At 40.6% G+C, this 15,647-nt stretch overlaps 1 protein-coding gene across 3 annotated transcripts in view; it reads left to right on the top strand.

The window, feature by feature from the left end:
* Positions 1-15,647, top strand: part of scube3 (signal peptide, CUB domain, EGF-like 3) — a 110,139-nt gene that overhangs the window by 74,660 nt on the left and 19,832 nt on the right. For all 3 annotated transcript variants that reach the window (XM_049580576.1, XM_049580577.1, XM_049580578.1), the window contains 2 exons: positions 5,100-5,216; positions 8,837-8,959. In XM_049580576.1, coding sequence (XP_049436533.1) covers positions 5,100-5,216; positions 8,837-8,959 — 240 coding nt within the window. The remainder of the gene's footprint in view (positions 1-5,099; positions 5,217-8,836; positions 8,960-15,647) is intronic.

The raw sequence follows: 15,647 nt of genomic DNA, 5'->3' as shown, positions 1-15,647 counted from the left end.
CTGTATGAAACGTATACTGTAGAAGCTCAGCATTAGACCAAACACCCTACACATCACATCGGAGAATATTTACAGAAGTCTGCCCACTGTTACTGTAATTGCGGGTCCCAACCCGGTGCACTGTAGATGTGGCTGGTGCGCATCCAAAACACACAAACCCACGCACATACCAGAGCGTGTGTCTCTCCCCTGTCTTCACAAAACCATAATGTCAGAAATATTTCTTTGCTCTCTTAACACATGATCATTACAGTTTGGTGAGATGGCTGCCTGACTAAGCGTTTTGGAGGCATGTCCTGACACTGTCTTATCGTCTCGTCTGCCAACTGTCTCCGCTCACACTTTGCAATTATGTGAAGCCACAGTGTTACACTCTCAAGCCTGGGTTGGGACCGGGGTATTAACTGGAAGCCCTCCCTCTGCCCAGTACTTCATCATGAGCTATCATTCTCCTGTGAAGGATCAGAGGCTGAATCACTGTGTTCTACCAACTGCAGGGAGTGGACAAAATAATGGGAACACCTCACAGAAAAGGATTTCAGCTATGAAGAAAGTTAAAGGTATACTGTGCAGGATTTTCCTAAAAAACAATGGGTATGCTAACATGCGCACTAATATTCCACTATTATTCTGAATATGACAATATTCTGAATATGATACGGGTCATGTAAACAGCATATTCCATTTGAATGTGCCGAATTAGGCCCTGTCCCGAATGTAGCATTTTCCGATTAAGTTGGGAAATGCGGATATCATTCAGGTTTTAGGAGAATTCTCTGGACATGTGCACAGCGCATTCAGAATATGCATCTCAGCAGGGGCTTTTACCGCAGTTTGCAACACACAGGCTCTTGTCTGTTCAGGGTCATCTGTGTGCTTGTCATGGATGTTTTGTACACAAACCAACTAGCCAGCAGCTTGCAGAGCTGTGGGGTACAGATGCATGCCCAAAAGAAAAGCCCACATTTCTGGTCAGAAGGACAAACACACCTATTTCAAACATTATAAAAGACTTGGATATCAGGTTTTTGATATATGCAAATATTGCAACGCTGAGGAGTGAAAGAGGGAGGCTGTGTTCACATGGTCGAACATTATCGTCACCGGTGGGAATCTCTCAAAGATTCTGACACCAGCAATAGCCGTTCCACTTTTTCATATTTGGACATGATAAACGACACATTAGGGCACATTAGTTGGAGTATACATGGCTGCATGTAAACAGAAATATTTGACGAATATTGAATCCCATTAGCCATGTAAAAAGTTTACTAGGAATATTGTCTTTTCTGGATTAAGGACACAAGCCACAATATTTTTTGCATGTTAACATAGTGATTGTATAGACTCATACAGAGGTAATCCCTCTCCATCATTATTTAGTGGCAGATTTACTGTGCACCACTGCAGGTGAAGTCGGAACTTTATAAAAAGGTAGCACCCAGGTGCCGGGCTGTAAGCAGCACACATCCAAGAGGAAGGTACAAAAACCATGGACGCAGCACTAAACTCAGACATAGTGACTCTGGGATGGCTTTCCTTTTCACCGACAATACTGTTAACAAACAGGAGCACACAATTCCTGCATAGTATACCTTTAGCGTGACCTTGTGTAACTTTGGGTGGATAAAAGTGGCAGTTAGGAAGTCATGGTAATCGCTTAAAGATAATGAAACAGTAGCACAAGTAAAGAAAAGTCAGAGTCCTCAAACTGACTCAGTAATGTCAGTTTCACAGCAATATCTATGTAAAGTTTGCTAACTTTAGCCACCAAATGCTACTGTTGATATTCGACCAAATAAGGCTGTAAAATCCCCCAGAATGTATTGAATCTAGAAAAGATGCATTTTGCTGATTATAAATACAACTCTGATTCCAAAATTAAAAACTGTGACATTGTGTAAAATAAAAATGGAATGCATTGATCTGCAAATCCTTTTCAAAATACATTCAGTTGATTACAGTACAAAGACAAGGTAAGATATTTAATGTTCAAACTGATGAACTTTGTTTTTTATAAATATACACTCATTCTGAGACTGATTCCTGCAACACGTTCCAAAAAGTTGACACAGAGTCATGTTTACCACTGTGTTACATCACTTTTTCTTAGTTTTGAAAGTTACATTTCTTTCTCAAGATTCACAAGCCAGTCCCCCCAAAATCTTCAAGATTTACTCAAGATAAACTTTGACACAGTCTGTGTGGAAGAATCAGCCAAAATCCCATCGGAACACTGAGAGATTAGATTCTTTGTGCAGGAAGCTGGCACTGCAAACAAAGGCTTCTCCAAGTATTAAATAGATTTCAGCTAGCGTGTTTAATTCCTTTTTCCTGCGTCATCCCACTTTATTGCACATTTTTATAAAATGTGCTACACTTTCTTTATCAGTGTAGTTTTGTTGGGTTAATACCAATGTCTTGTCTAAATATTATGGGAACAGCCGACCTGGAAATTTGTTTAGAGAAAAAAGGCTTTGACATGTTGAAAATTTATTTTCCCCACTGTATGTCAAAAAGGATTTGCAAATCAATGCGTTTTGTTTTATTTATGTTTCACACAGCACCCCAACTTTTTTGGAATCGGGGTTATAAACATTAACTCACACTGCCATAAAATGTGTTTATTTTATGTTGAAAACATTTGACAGCTATAATGGAGGATGGCTTTAAAAGCAAATAATCCTTGTGAAACATATGAGCATCGGTCAAAGAAAAAAAGCAAAACAATTTAAGTTATTAAAGGAAACTTTATCATATAAATTAATGACAGCACATACTAAACACATTCAGACTCCATCGACAAATAGAAGCAGCGGCCAGAAGTTGAAATCAATTGAGAACATATACAGTCAATTATAAAGGGGGTGAAGTGAAAATACTGCTTATTTTCATCTAACCTAAGACAACCCACTTTAATAGTATGCCTTTAATAGAGTCCCTTTTCATTAAGTGTATAATTTTTCATCTCTCTGTGCATTAATGTGTAGATAAGATAAATATTTATAAATCCTACTATGGGAAAATTCTCACATTGCAGCACCTTAAGACGCAAGAGAAAATAGGAAAAAGTGTTTGAGAGCTAAATAAAATAACAAACTAGAAAACATAAATGTAGTATAAAACCTATATACACTTTATCCTCCTGGGACCCGAATATTTCTTGAGTATGTATTTTTAATTTCTCTTGCTATTTGGGATCAGTAGGACCTGATAAGTATAAAAACTAAACATTGTGGACAGTAATAAAGTCTCAATGTCCTCAAACAAGATGATAATAGAGTTCCAATGTCCTCAAACGAGTACTTCCTAATTAACAGTGTCTTAGCTTGTCACTGTTGCCAAAATTTGTTGTTTTAATTTGTTGCCATACCAAACTACAAACATTCTTGATCATAAATAAGCAAGTTTAAACCATAAAATGTGATCAGGTTTTTGGACCTTGTCCACTTTTGTGTCAGGATCAGCTGCAGACTGACTTGGCAGAGATGGCTGCCATCTTGCTTTTACATGGATTAGTGTATCGTGCTCTTACTACCACTAGATGGCACCAACAAGTGTCCACGAACGAGGACAACGAGTCTAAGTTAAGTAGAATGAAGTATAAGGTCAAGTAAACCCAAAATGAGATGTCCTCATATGAGGACACAGGGTCTCATGAGGATAAACACCTTTCACAGTGGTAAGATATTGCACAGTATGAAATTACACAGGAATGTTACACAGTGCAAATATGAAGAATATGGATAAGGATATTTACTCAAAATTGTCCCTGTATATTGATGCATCTTCCTCCGCCTTCAGCAACAACATTCACTGAACTGTTTTAAGCAGTTGTCGATGAAACACCAATAAAACATAAAATTACATCACTGTAAACACCTGTTTTGCTTTGATGCATAATTCCAGTTTACAGTTGAGCTTTTTATTTGAGAGAAAAGGTTTTACAGAGTCCAATTATGGCTGCTGCAGGCAGTGCACTTTTAGATTTAAGTGAAGAGGATTAGGTGTTTCCCCAAAGGGATCCTCGTTCTCTATAAAAAAAAAAAAACCATAGCAGCTGCATTCCCTCTTTAGTGCCACGTGTGAGCTGCCATCTCCCTGCCAGTGTGAAGTCTGCAACTGCCTCAGCTGTGCTGGCTCCTCTTTAGGAGAGCTGCCAGCCCGCATCCTACAGCCCATTAGAGAGAAGTGATGCTCTGTGTGGCTGACCAGTTGCCTTACAGCAAGTTAAAGTGATTGTTCCAGGTCACAAAAAGTATTTTTTTTTTTTTATTTGTTTTTTTGTTTTGGAGCGTGTGAGGCTCTCTATAAAGCTGCCAAAAACTATTAAGGCACACACCGGTCTCTCTTATGTGATAGAACAAATTTCTTCTGTGCTGTTGCTTAAAATGAAAGTCTCAGTGAAATTTGTCACTGTCTAGAGAAGAGACCTCAGCTATCCTGTCTTGACTGACTACCTCCCTTTTTTCAAATCAGTCTAGCCAACACAGGGGCAAGGTAGCTGAAATTGCTTTTTTATCCCCAAAATGCCCGGAAGGTTTTGTCAAAAACCAGGAAAAAGTGGTGGTTTTGTCGTATCGGTCTTGAAGTCAAACCTCTGCCCTCATGATGGAGGGGAGACAGATGCCCTGCAGGACAAAGGACTTCTGGAGGTCATAATTCACCTTGACCAAAGAGAAGCAAACATGCACATACTTGCGCACTTCAACAAACACATAGACACACATAGCAAACGTGTGAAACCCTGTATTTGGCTGTGTTGGATCTAATACTTCCTGTCTCCTTTCATTATTCACAAGCATCAATCCTCTCACTGTTAATCTCGTCCTGCTGCTGCATTTACGACTCTTTTCTTGTCTTCTCTTCATACCTGTGTTCTGCTGCGGACCTGATAGCCTGCTCTGCTTCTTATTGTTTAGCCCATTTGACACAAAAAAATGAATGCTGCATATAATATTGTGCCTTCTAAATTTTACTATAATACAAGTATGCAAATATGCTGTTTTGATGGGGAGGAATAAGTAGGTCAAAACAGCATCTATGGTGTATTTTTCTGTGGAGGGTTTGTCTGACTGTGAGTGCTTGTTCCCCTGCAGAGACCTGTGCAGTGAACAATGGCGGCTGTGATAGCACATGTCATGATTCAGTGACAGGAGTCCGCTGCAGCTGTCCTGTTGGCTTCACTCTGCAGCCGGACCGCAAGACCTGCAAAGGTAAAGCATCACCATTCACACCGCACCTGTCCAGCTGTCGCCAAATTAATCTCCCGCTTGTCGTGTTGCCAGGCACACTGGAGCGCCTTTCTCAGCCCAGAGCTCACAGGAATTAACAAGTTATTTTTGTCCTCCGTGTTTGCACCTTTTTTTCCCAATGTGCTAGTTGGATTTTCTCTTTACAGACTACACTGATGTTGTTTTTCACCCACAAGTTCCCATATGATATCTGTATCCTTACTGATGCCACCATTCTTGCACTACTCTCTGCTCTGTAGCTGCATATTTTGAGTAATATTTTGTCATGCCACCTGTTTTCTTGACAGTTTTTCCACTACATTACCATCATCCTCCTTTCTGGGGTTTGGCAGAACATCCACAACTCAAGCAACCTGCTGCAGTAACTTTTTTATTATATTATGTCTAATAAGATCATCTCCAAACTTTAGGGTAAAACTGAGAATTATATTAGGAGACTTAGAAAACAAAGGCGCTGCTGACAGTAAGGGAGTTAGATGACTTTGGAGAGAATGAGGACAATCTGTGTTTCCAGAAAAGCGGGGATAGAAATCTGTCAGCCTTCTATGCCTCGTAATGTTACACTAACAACTCTGATAAAAGTACATTGGCTTATATTAGTTCGCTCTGAGAGGAAACGAGAGGAAAACAAACCCAGGCAGCTCTGGCACAGGAAGACAGGGGCTCGCTGCAGGCCAGGCACTTCTGAGGAGCAGAGACAAAGATGGAGCAAGGAAGGGATTATTCTATTCCATTTCTGATGCATTTATTTCAACCAGATGATGAAGACTCCCTCAAGAGACAGACGCCTCATTTGTGATGATGATTCAGAATTAATCAGAGCCGCTGCCAAACTTGCCAAGGCAGAGCATCATCAAAAGCGGGGATGAACACATGATATATTGATTGGGTATTGGCTGCAGAAATAAAGAGCAGAGTAACCGGAGGGAGATGGACAATGATGATTTAGAGGCCTCACCACCATGAGGCTTGACTGTGTGAGAGCTGCATCCCATTACAGCCACACGCAAGCTGATTTTAGCCCAACTGAGGGCCAGTAAGGAAATCCCTCAAGCTCATTTCTGCAGGACTGTCAAGGCAGCGCAACCAAAGACATAATCATCCTTTTTTGAATTGTTCTGCACCTTTAGCCAAGCTGCCTTTGCTCTTCTGTCTCTACCTCATTGTTTTTATATACCTTTGTTGAAGCTGCTGTGATCAATATGTAACCATAAATCTAAGTTCTTTGGTTCAGTCTCACTGGTCTCATCAGTGCTTGAAAACTCAATGTACACTAGCAACTATTTCTGTCAGGAGTTGGTGGAGACCAAACACGGAGCTAAAAGAGAGTGAATATAAGCCTTAAATTTATCAGGTGGACAGAAACATTTACATTGAAAGGCACTGTATGTAAGAATGTGGCCAGAATGGTTACTGCACTCAAATTCAAAATACTGCCGCGAGTCGTGTCCGCCCCCCCTCCCCTACAGATTCGAGGTTGCTGGACAGGGCACGCTGGAGACTGATTTGTTTGCCTATGGGCGGCTGCCGTGGCAGGGCCGCGTCACCGCGTCCTTGATCTTCGGTTTTCCAGCAGACCGTTTGAGCAAGTCCAGCTTGTCTGCTGCTAACGCTGCTGCCGGGATACAGCGGAGGAGCCAGCTGCTGATGTTATGTAGCGGGACACTGCTACTGCTGCTTGCCATGCTGCTGTAGCCCAGTCGTAACTGTAACTGATGCTGAGACTCTACTGACTGCGTGACTGGTAGACAGCAGTGGGTGGCGCAACAGGCTAAAACACAAATTCAAAACATAAACATGATTTGCGGACCGTAAAATTTTTTTTTAAATGCGAATATTCTGGCTTTACTGTTGTTGTCGGTGAGATCAGTATGTTATATGAACATTGTTCCTTAGTCTCTGTGACATATTAGGAGGATTTTACGACTATTTGCTTTAGATTTCTTACATATAGCTCCTTTAAGCCCATTTGTTATTAGTGCCATAACAGCTGTTTCTGGGGTCCACACGACGAGACATGTAAACACCACATGATAGACAATTCACAATACTAACAAAGCTGAATTATTAAGTAATAAAAAAAAGAATAAACTTCTGAATAAAGGTTGTCCTGGCCCAAAAAAATGCCCTTCAAAGAACTATAAGAGAAGGTAAGATCAAACAGTGACTGAAGAAATTACTGCAAAGTATTGAAGATCAAATCATGAGTGAACAAATATTTTTTTCTTGATTTATTCATTCAGTCTTGAGGTCTTATTTTAATCAAATATTGTTCAAATTGTGTGCAGAACTGAAATAATGTAAAGAGTTTATGGCTGTGGACTCTGAGTTTTCCAGTCATATCCAATTTATGTAATCCCAATCCCGTTAGGGACCCCGGTGTGCAGAAGTATTTATTATATTTAAATATGCCATTGTGAAGAAAAAAAAAGAAAAATGGCAGTTTCTTTTTTCCTCGCCAAAATTTAGCATAAAATTGGAGCATTATTTGGCCCCCTTTTGTGACAACATAGCTTAACATAGTTGGTACCACAGGATGCCTTTGGTTCTCTAGTTTAATATGATACATGTGCCTCCACTGTGGCTTTAAAACAGAGCCGGATACAGCAGGTTTTATTTGCTGTTTATTTCTTTGTATTTATCTCTCACTTTCAGCTCTGCCTGTCATACCTGCTGCTGCTTCACATTTTTTGTGCTAGATATTGCATCTCTGTTCCTTTTTATATTCTTGTTCTCTCTGTACCCTGGCTTTTCTTTTAGGAGCCCCTGATTTTTGGTGAAGTATTCTGACTCAGCTGGTCAGGCCACAGTTTACCTCACATGTTTATATTTGTTGGGCTTGTATGTACTACACATGCATGTGCATCTGACCCCGCTGTCAGATAGCTGCTGGGGGTGGTAGTATCAGATGGCACATTGAAATGTGTTTGAATAATAAAAATACATGTATTTATCATATATAAACCTTTATTTAATCAGGTAAGTCCCGTTGATACTTAGATAATATAATGTAATATAAGAATGAGTCAGTTAAAACAAGTTAAAAATTAGAATCAGTCAGGTTTTTGACTAGATTTCTGATTTGACTCATTGGAACCAGAGTATCGAGCTTCAAAGTACAGTGCAATTCATTCCAGGTGTGTAGTGCAAAGAATCTATAAGCAATCTTTCTCAAATCAGATTTTTTCAGCTCTCCAGCCAATAAGTGATGTTAAATATGAAGGCAAATTTTAAGAAGTCCTTTATAAATAGATAAAAACAAATGCTGGTCCCTTTTAATATGAAGAGGAGGCCAACCTACTTTTTGATAAAGACAACAATGAATGGTAGACAAATACATGAAACTTGTATTCAAGGGTCGACCATAGACCTTTTCACAGGCCCCCCCTTGGCCTTGGGCTGGGGTCATCTGTACCCTTTGACAAACACCCCCCCCCCCCCCCCCCAATAGTGGGCCTGCCCCCAAGTGACCAAAAATATCACATATAGCAGATTTAAGTTAAATTTTTCTCTCCTTCTCCCCCTCTTTTTTGATGGATGATTTGATGTATCCACTGTTCTGAACTATTTTCTTTTCACAGACATTGATGAGTGCCGTCTTAACAATGGGGGCTGCGATCATGTGTGTCGAAACACAGTCGGCAGCTTCGAGTGCAGCTGCAAGAAAGGCTACAAGCTGCTGACCAACGAGAGAACGTGTCAAGGTAGGCTGCCCATTTGACATCCTTTTACCACTGAGATCAAACACATTTTCCCATGCACTGCTACCCAAAAGCATGTCCTCAGCACTTTCTTTCTTATAGCTATTGATTTTTGCATTGATTACAAAGAATAGTAAAACAAAAATGTCCACAAAACTATGCTCCCTCCAGCCTGCAGAGAGGCCAGACCAGGCCTCTCTGGCTTGTTTGTCTGTTACATTTGGTGGTAGCCATCGCTCAGCAGGAGCTCGGAGGACTAGCTGCAGAACAAATAAAGAGTTTGCCATGGCCGAACACAGGTGTGGGGAATTAGAGCTCCAACTCTAAAACCTCTGGTTCTTGGATGAATCAAGCCACTACAGAAACATCTGGTGAAAGAAGACAGGCAGGCTAGAACTGTGGAGCCGAGCTCGGCCTCTCTCCGAGTGGAAAAACAGATGACATGCTATTTTTTAATTCTCTTTTCTTTATTGATGTGGTCGATCAATATCCAGCCTGGTACACATCAATGTCATGCAATGGGTTTAGAATTGCCGCACTGAATCACACCAGTCTGTACACAGAACACAAACATCTTATGTCTTCAGTGTCACTGTGCTTTGCAGCGAATTTCTTGTCACTTCAGATCTATTTTTGGTGGGATGCCTTTCTCTCATTATTTACAGCAGAACAATGCAAAGTTTATTTTGCCATAATAACACAGATAACTGAGAAAATGTGGTCTGTGCATGTAGGAATGTAAATCACAGTTTGTTTTCTGTGGCACCGTGCCTTAACCAACCCCGTCATGTGCTGTTTGGGTGCACGGGGGCAACTTTGGAACAGTCTTGTCCTTGTTTGGTGCTGTGTGTTTTGTCTGGAGTGAAGGGTTGTGATAAAGCTCACTTCTTCTTGAGTGAGGTGTTGCCAGGCTAACACACACACTCCACCTCACTGAGTCACCTGTCTGCTCCTTATCCTCGTCTCTCATTCCTTTCATTTTTCCCACCAGTGGAACGAGAGCCGGGCAGAGTAACAGCAGAATGTCTCAGTAAAGGTTAAACTGTATCGCAATAATCTCCTCTGATTTTTGTTTGTTCACCTCTGATGTTAGAATGATAATCTGTGATTAAAGGGGCACCTAATGGAATGAGCATGGCATTTCCATAAAGTTGATGGACTCACAGGAGACAAACGGAGAAAAGAAAGGTCAGAGTCAGAGCAGCAGGGGCCGAGATGATAGCAATAGTAATTCCCAAACACTGGATCCTACATTTCCTGTAATGCAACTCGATAGTATTTTTATATGCTTCTGCACCGTACATCCCATTCTCATGAACACAAAATCTCAAGTATACCTTGAGGAAATGTCTTCAAATTTGGCACAAATGTTCACTTGCACTTAATGAACTGATTAGACTTTTGATGGTCAAAGGTCATTTTGAACTTGTGCCGGTCTCATGCACAGTCCACTTGGACTGAACAATGAACTGATGAGATTTTTGTAGTCAAAGGTCAAGGTATTCTGACTCAGCTGGTCCTCCTTATCCTGTCTCTCATTCCTTTCATTTTCTCACCAGTGGGGGTGGTAGTATCAGATGGCACATTGAAATGTGTTTGAATAATAAAAATACATGTATTTATCATATATAAACCTTTATTTAATCAGGTAAGTCCCGTTGATACTTAGATAATATAATGTAATATAAGAATGAGTCAGTTAAAACAAGTTAAAATGGAATGAGCATGGCATTTCCATAAAGTTGATGGACTCATTGGAACAAACGGAGAAAAGAAAGGTCAGAGTCAGAGCAGCAGGTGTGTAGATGATAGAATCTATAAGCAATTCTCAAATCAGATTTTTCAGCTGTAATGCCAATCGATAGTGATTTAAATATGAAGGCTTTTAAGAAGTCCCATTTATAAATAGATAAAAACAAATGCTCAAGTATACCTTGAGGAAATGTCTTCAAATTTGGCACAAATGTTCACTTGCACTTAATGAACTGATTAGACTTTTGATGGTCAAAGGTCATTTTGAACTTGTGCCGGTCTCATGCACAGTCCACTTGGACTGAACAATGAACTGATGAGATTTTTGTAGTCAAAGGTCAAGGTCACTGTGACCTCATCTGTCACATTCTTGTGAACACAATATCTCAAGAACACCTTTAGGGAATTTCTTCAAATTTGGCACAAATGTTCACTTGCAATTAATGAACTGATTAGACTTTGGTGGTCAAAGGTCATTTTGACCTTGTGCCAGTTTCATGCTCATGAATGCGATATCTCAAGAAGGCCTGGAGGGAGATTCCTCAAATTTGGCACAAACATCCCCTTGGACTCAAGAATGAACTGATCAGATTTGGTGGTCAAAGGCCATGGTCACTGTGACCTCACCTGTCTCATTCTTGTGAACACAATATCGTAAGAGCACCTTGAAGGAATTTCTTCAGATTTGGCACAAACGTTCCCTTGGACTCAAGAATGAATTGATTAGAACTTGGTGGCCAAAGGTCAAGGTCACTGTGACCTCAAAAGATATATGTTCGGCCATAACTCTAGAATTCACATGTAATTATGACATAATTTCACATAAATGTATAACGGGATGAAGTGATAACATTTTATATCCAAAAGGTCAAAGGTCAACTTCACTGTGACATTGTAGTGTTATGCAGAAACACTTTTTTGACCATTACTGTGTGAAATACTGAATTGGTGACACTAGTCTTTGGTGTGAACGTTGAAACTGTGCTGGTTTCTGGATCTTCTGTGCTGCCGGGGGAAGATGTGTATGAAGCATTCTTGTTTTGACAGACACGGATGTAAACTCTAAGTACAACATGACTACAACACTTGGTAGAAAGGTAAAGCATGGGCCAATGAAGATCCCATTAAATGTTGGATCAGATCTGAATATTATGACAACATCCTAACATTGCTAACAGAGCTAACAGTGTAACATTTTGATAAAACAACATATAGTAATGTCATCATGCATCTCTCTTATGAGCAAAAATCCGGAACTGGTGGACTGAGAGGACCTGCAGCAATTGATACAGTGCTACACTTTTGTTAATACGTGCTTGAGCTTGGTGTTGGGTTGTGGTATTCTGTGACATCAGTGATACTTAAATAGACGTTTGCCGTCTCCACGAGGTGTTGAGATGTGTCAACTGAACTCTGGGTTATCTTGGTTTAAACAGTCATGGTGTTTCCCTGCTGTCAGTGGACCATGGCCCATAAGTCAGGATGGGGCATGTCTGCTGAGCCCCTGTCAGCATTCCTCCACCCTCAACACCCTCAATCATCTCTTTCTCACTCCTAATCCACATGAGGGCACTCAGGGAGATGTTCATCAGATGCCATGTTTTCTCCAAAGTGAACATCTATGATAGAGATCTTATCTGTTCTTTATAAACAACAGTGACCTTTTCTTAGTCTCACACAACCTCATTTTCTTCCTCAGAGTTTTGTATTGAAAAGGGTGAAGGTTGAAGTGATGCATTGACTCCTGACACACAGTCAGTGCAGTGAGTGGGCAGATTAACAGAGAGCACTGAGGAGAACTAATGGATAGAAACTCTGATTTATTATTTCCAGTGAGTGCAAGTGATTTGGCTGCTCTCATCCTTCTATGTTCCCCTGCACGTACATCTCACCTCATGATGCCCACCCACTGCATACTTCACCTTAGCTGCCTGGTAAATAAGGGTTGTACTGTAGGAGTCCCAGATGTCTTCACACATCAGCTCTGCAGCGCGGCACAACACAAACTGATAATGATAAGTTGCAGACTGACTTCTGGCGTCACTTATTGCAACATTTTTTGAGGGTAAACTGAGTCACCACGCCTTTTTCTCCCAGAGGGTTTCAGACCCCTCACTTTAAAGTGTGCTGAGCAAAGTTTATGCTCAATATGCCGAAAACAATCACTTTTGCAATGCCTCATGCAGCGTCTGCAGACCCATGCTGCTCTCATCTGCCACCACTGTTATGAATCTCTTGGGGCCACCAGAGGGGACAGACAGCGAGAGCTGTGCGAGTTTGTTCTTGCTAAAGTTTTTCATCTTTATTTGTGGTCACGTTTGACTTTTCTATGTAGAACCAGTGCATCAGGATCTGAAAGATCATTTTTCTTAGATGTCAAAGGGGACCTTTTATGCTTTTCCATATTTTGTATCTCATATATAGCATTACAAAAACATGGCCAAAGTGTAAAATAATGAGGTACGTATGTAGAAGTAATCTCTGTGGGCAAAAACCGCTGGTCTCCTACTGTTCTGAACTCTCTGTTTCCAACAGTTTTTTCTACTCTGGCTACAGTACGACATCATTTCATGCTGGTTCATGATTTCTTTATATGGTGATCAGCTACAGGCACACTACTGCAGGTGTTTACATTACGTAGCGCACTCTGCTAAATGAAGCTACATGCTAACATCAGAGAAATATGTAATCCTTATTGCCAACGTTGTAAATTTCTACCCGATTTTGGATCATATTCCTGCTGAAACATGTCTGGTTTTGTTTAGAAGCTTTTTTTTCTATTTTTCACACTAGACAATGCCGCTCCTTTCTGTCACACTGGTTCCACAGCTGCAAGTACATCACTAACGCACATGTAGCAACATGCTAACTTCAGGGAAATGTGTAAACTCGGTTGTGATGTTAATTTCTTCCAGATTTCAGATCATATTCCTGCTGAAACTTGATTGGTTTTGTTTAGAAGCATTTATTGCTGTTTTTTAGCTAGAAAGTGTTGCTCTTCACTGTTACAGTCCTTCCCCAGCTGCAACTACACTGTTAATGTACATGTAACAACATGCTAACATCAGGGAAACATGTAAACTTGGTCTCTGATGTTTTTAATTTCTTCCAGATTTCGGATCATATTCCTGCTGAAAAATGTCCTGTTGTCTTCAGAAGCTTTTATTGGTGATTTTTCACCATAAAAGGTGCAGCTATTTTCTGTTACACTCATTCCACGGCTGCAAGTACACTGCTAACATACATACACACTAATGTCAGGGAAACATGTGAAGTTGGTTGCTGATGTTGTTAATTTCGCCCCGATTTGGGATCAGATTCCTGTTGGAACATGCCCGATTGTGCTGAGTTGAGTGTTTTTTTTAAAGATTATTTTATGGAGCTTTTTGCCTTTAAAGGACATTTTGAAGTGTGAAAGGGAGAGAAATGGGAAGACATGCAGCAAAGTACCACAGGCTGGAAACAAACCCATGGACACTGCCTTTGTACACGGGGCGCCCGCTCTACCCACTAAGCTACTCAGTGTCCCTCATTAGTGATTTTTCACGGTAGTAACTGATGCTACTCTCCATAACAGTCATTCCCCCAGCTGCAAGATACGGAAGAATTGTAAATGCTGATCAATCGGAGCAGACTGGCTTTTTTGGAAGGAGGGCTGAAAGAAACCATCGCAAAACAGTGCGTTTCAGTCAGAGGGGGAACACAGGTGTTCCAGCACAGACGGTATGAGAAAAAGTGTTTTTGACCATTAAAGCATGTAAACATGTGGTCGTAGAAACTTTAAATACAATTATGAACTTGAAAATGGACATAATAAGTCTCCTTTGAACCTGAATTGTTTTTTGTTTTTATCTAAAAGTGGATTTTTTTTTTTATCTAGCTGAGTTGGAGTTGGGGAATTTTCAATCTTTTGATCATCCACCAGTGGATCTCCTCCAAAACCTGTGCTCTGTTGTAAACCGATCACTTAATAAACTTTTAATCTCAGCACGTTTTCATCTTTTTGATGCCCTCTAACAGGCCTGCCAAGTGTTAACCTCAATGACTGTCTTCACTGGTTTGCACAAAGCTCAGCTGCATTGCACATGAAGGAATATGCCCAGCGTGAATACGTGATGTATTTTGTGCAACGCTCTGCAAGATTTGTGCAGGCATTTATCCGTCTGTCTTTTTGGTTTCTTCAAGACAACCCATTATTTAACTGAACTCCTGTAATTGCTGTGAAATACCTGCGTCATCTGTTTGATGCCGGCTGGCGCTGCCTTGTAACCCAGAGGAGGTTCAGATAATGTGGATGAAAGCGTGATATTCCTGGGAAAATCCTGGGAACTTTCAGCAAAGTTGTAGCACATCCCCATTTTCCCCCAGCATGTGCTGCCTGGGCTTGACTCAGATTTTTGCTGACATTAAAGGAAACCTTGATTGTAATAAAACCAAATGTCATCAGTCTCCTGTAGCTTCACATATCAATCCATATGGTCTTTGAGCCTGTGACATTTAAGCGACTTATCAGGAAGCACTTGTAAGAGAGCAGAATAGCTCAAAAAGATAAGGTGGAGAGGCTACTGTCATGCAGGAAGGAGCTGTAGCAGTGTGGATTTGCAGGTGTGATGAGACTGACAGTGTCAGAGAGACCGGAGATGGTAATAGCAAGTTTCTTCCTATCTGCATCTCACAAATTTATCTAAATTCGACAGTGATTGTTTGATTTTTATCATGATTTCCTCAGAATAAATGAAAGACAATTCAAATTATGGGGTCCAACATTACTGGGTCATTTATGGAATGGTAAAGAGGAGAAAAGAAAAGTGATTGGCAGGTTCTATGCGGAGTGAAAAATGGCACTTCAGCTCTTATTATCAGGTGAAGAGCAGACTTTCTTTGACTCCTGCTGTGGCCGCTTGTTATTTCAAAAATACTTTGAAAATTCCATTTCAGT

This window comes from Epinephelus fuscoguttatus, linkage group LG7 (genome assembly GCF_011397635.1).
Source record: "Epinephelus fuscoguttatus linkage group LG7, E.fuscoguttatus.final_Chr_v1".
Taxonomy (NCBI): Eukaryota; Metazoa; Chordata; class Actinopteri; order Perciformes; family Serranidae; genus Epinephelus; species Epinephelus fuscoguttatus.
The sequence above is the reverse complement of the archived record's forward strand: the minus strand, read 5'-3'. Positions and strand labels throughout refer to the sequence as shown.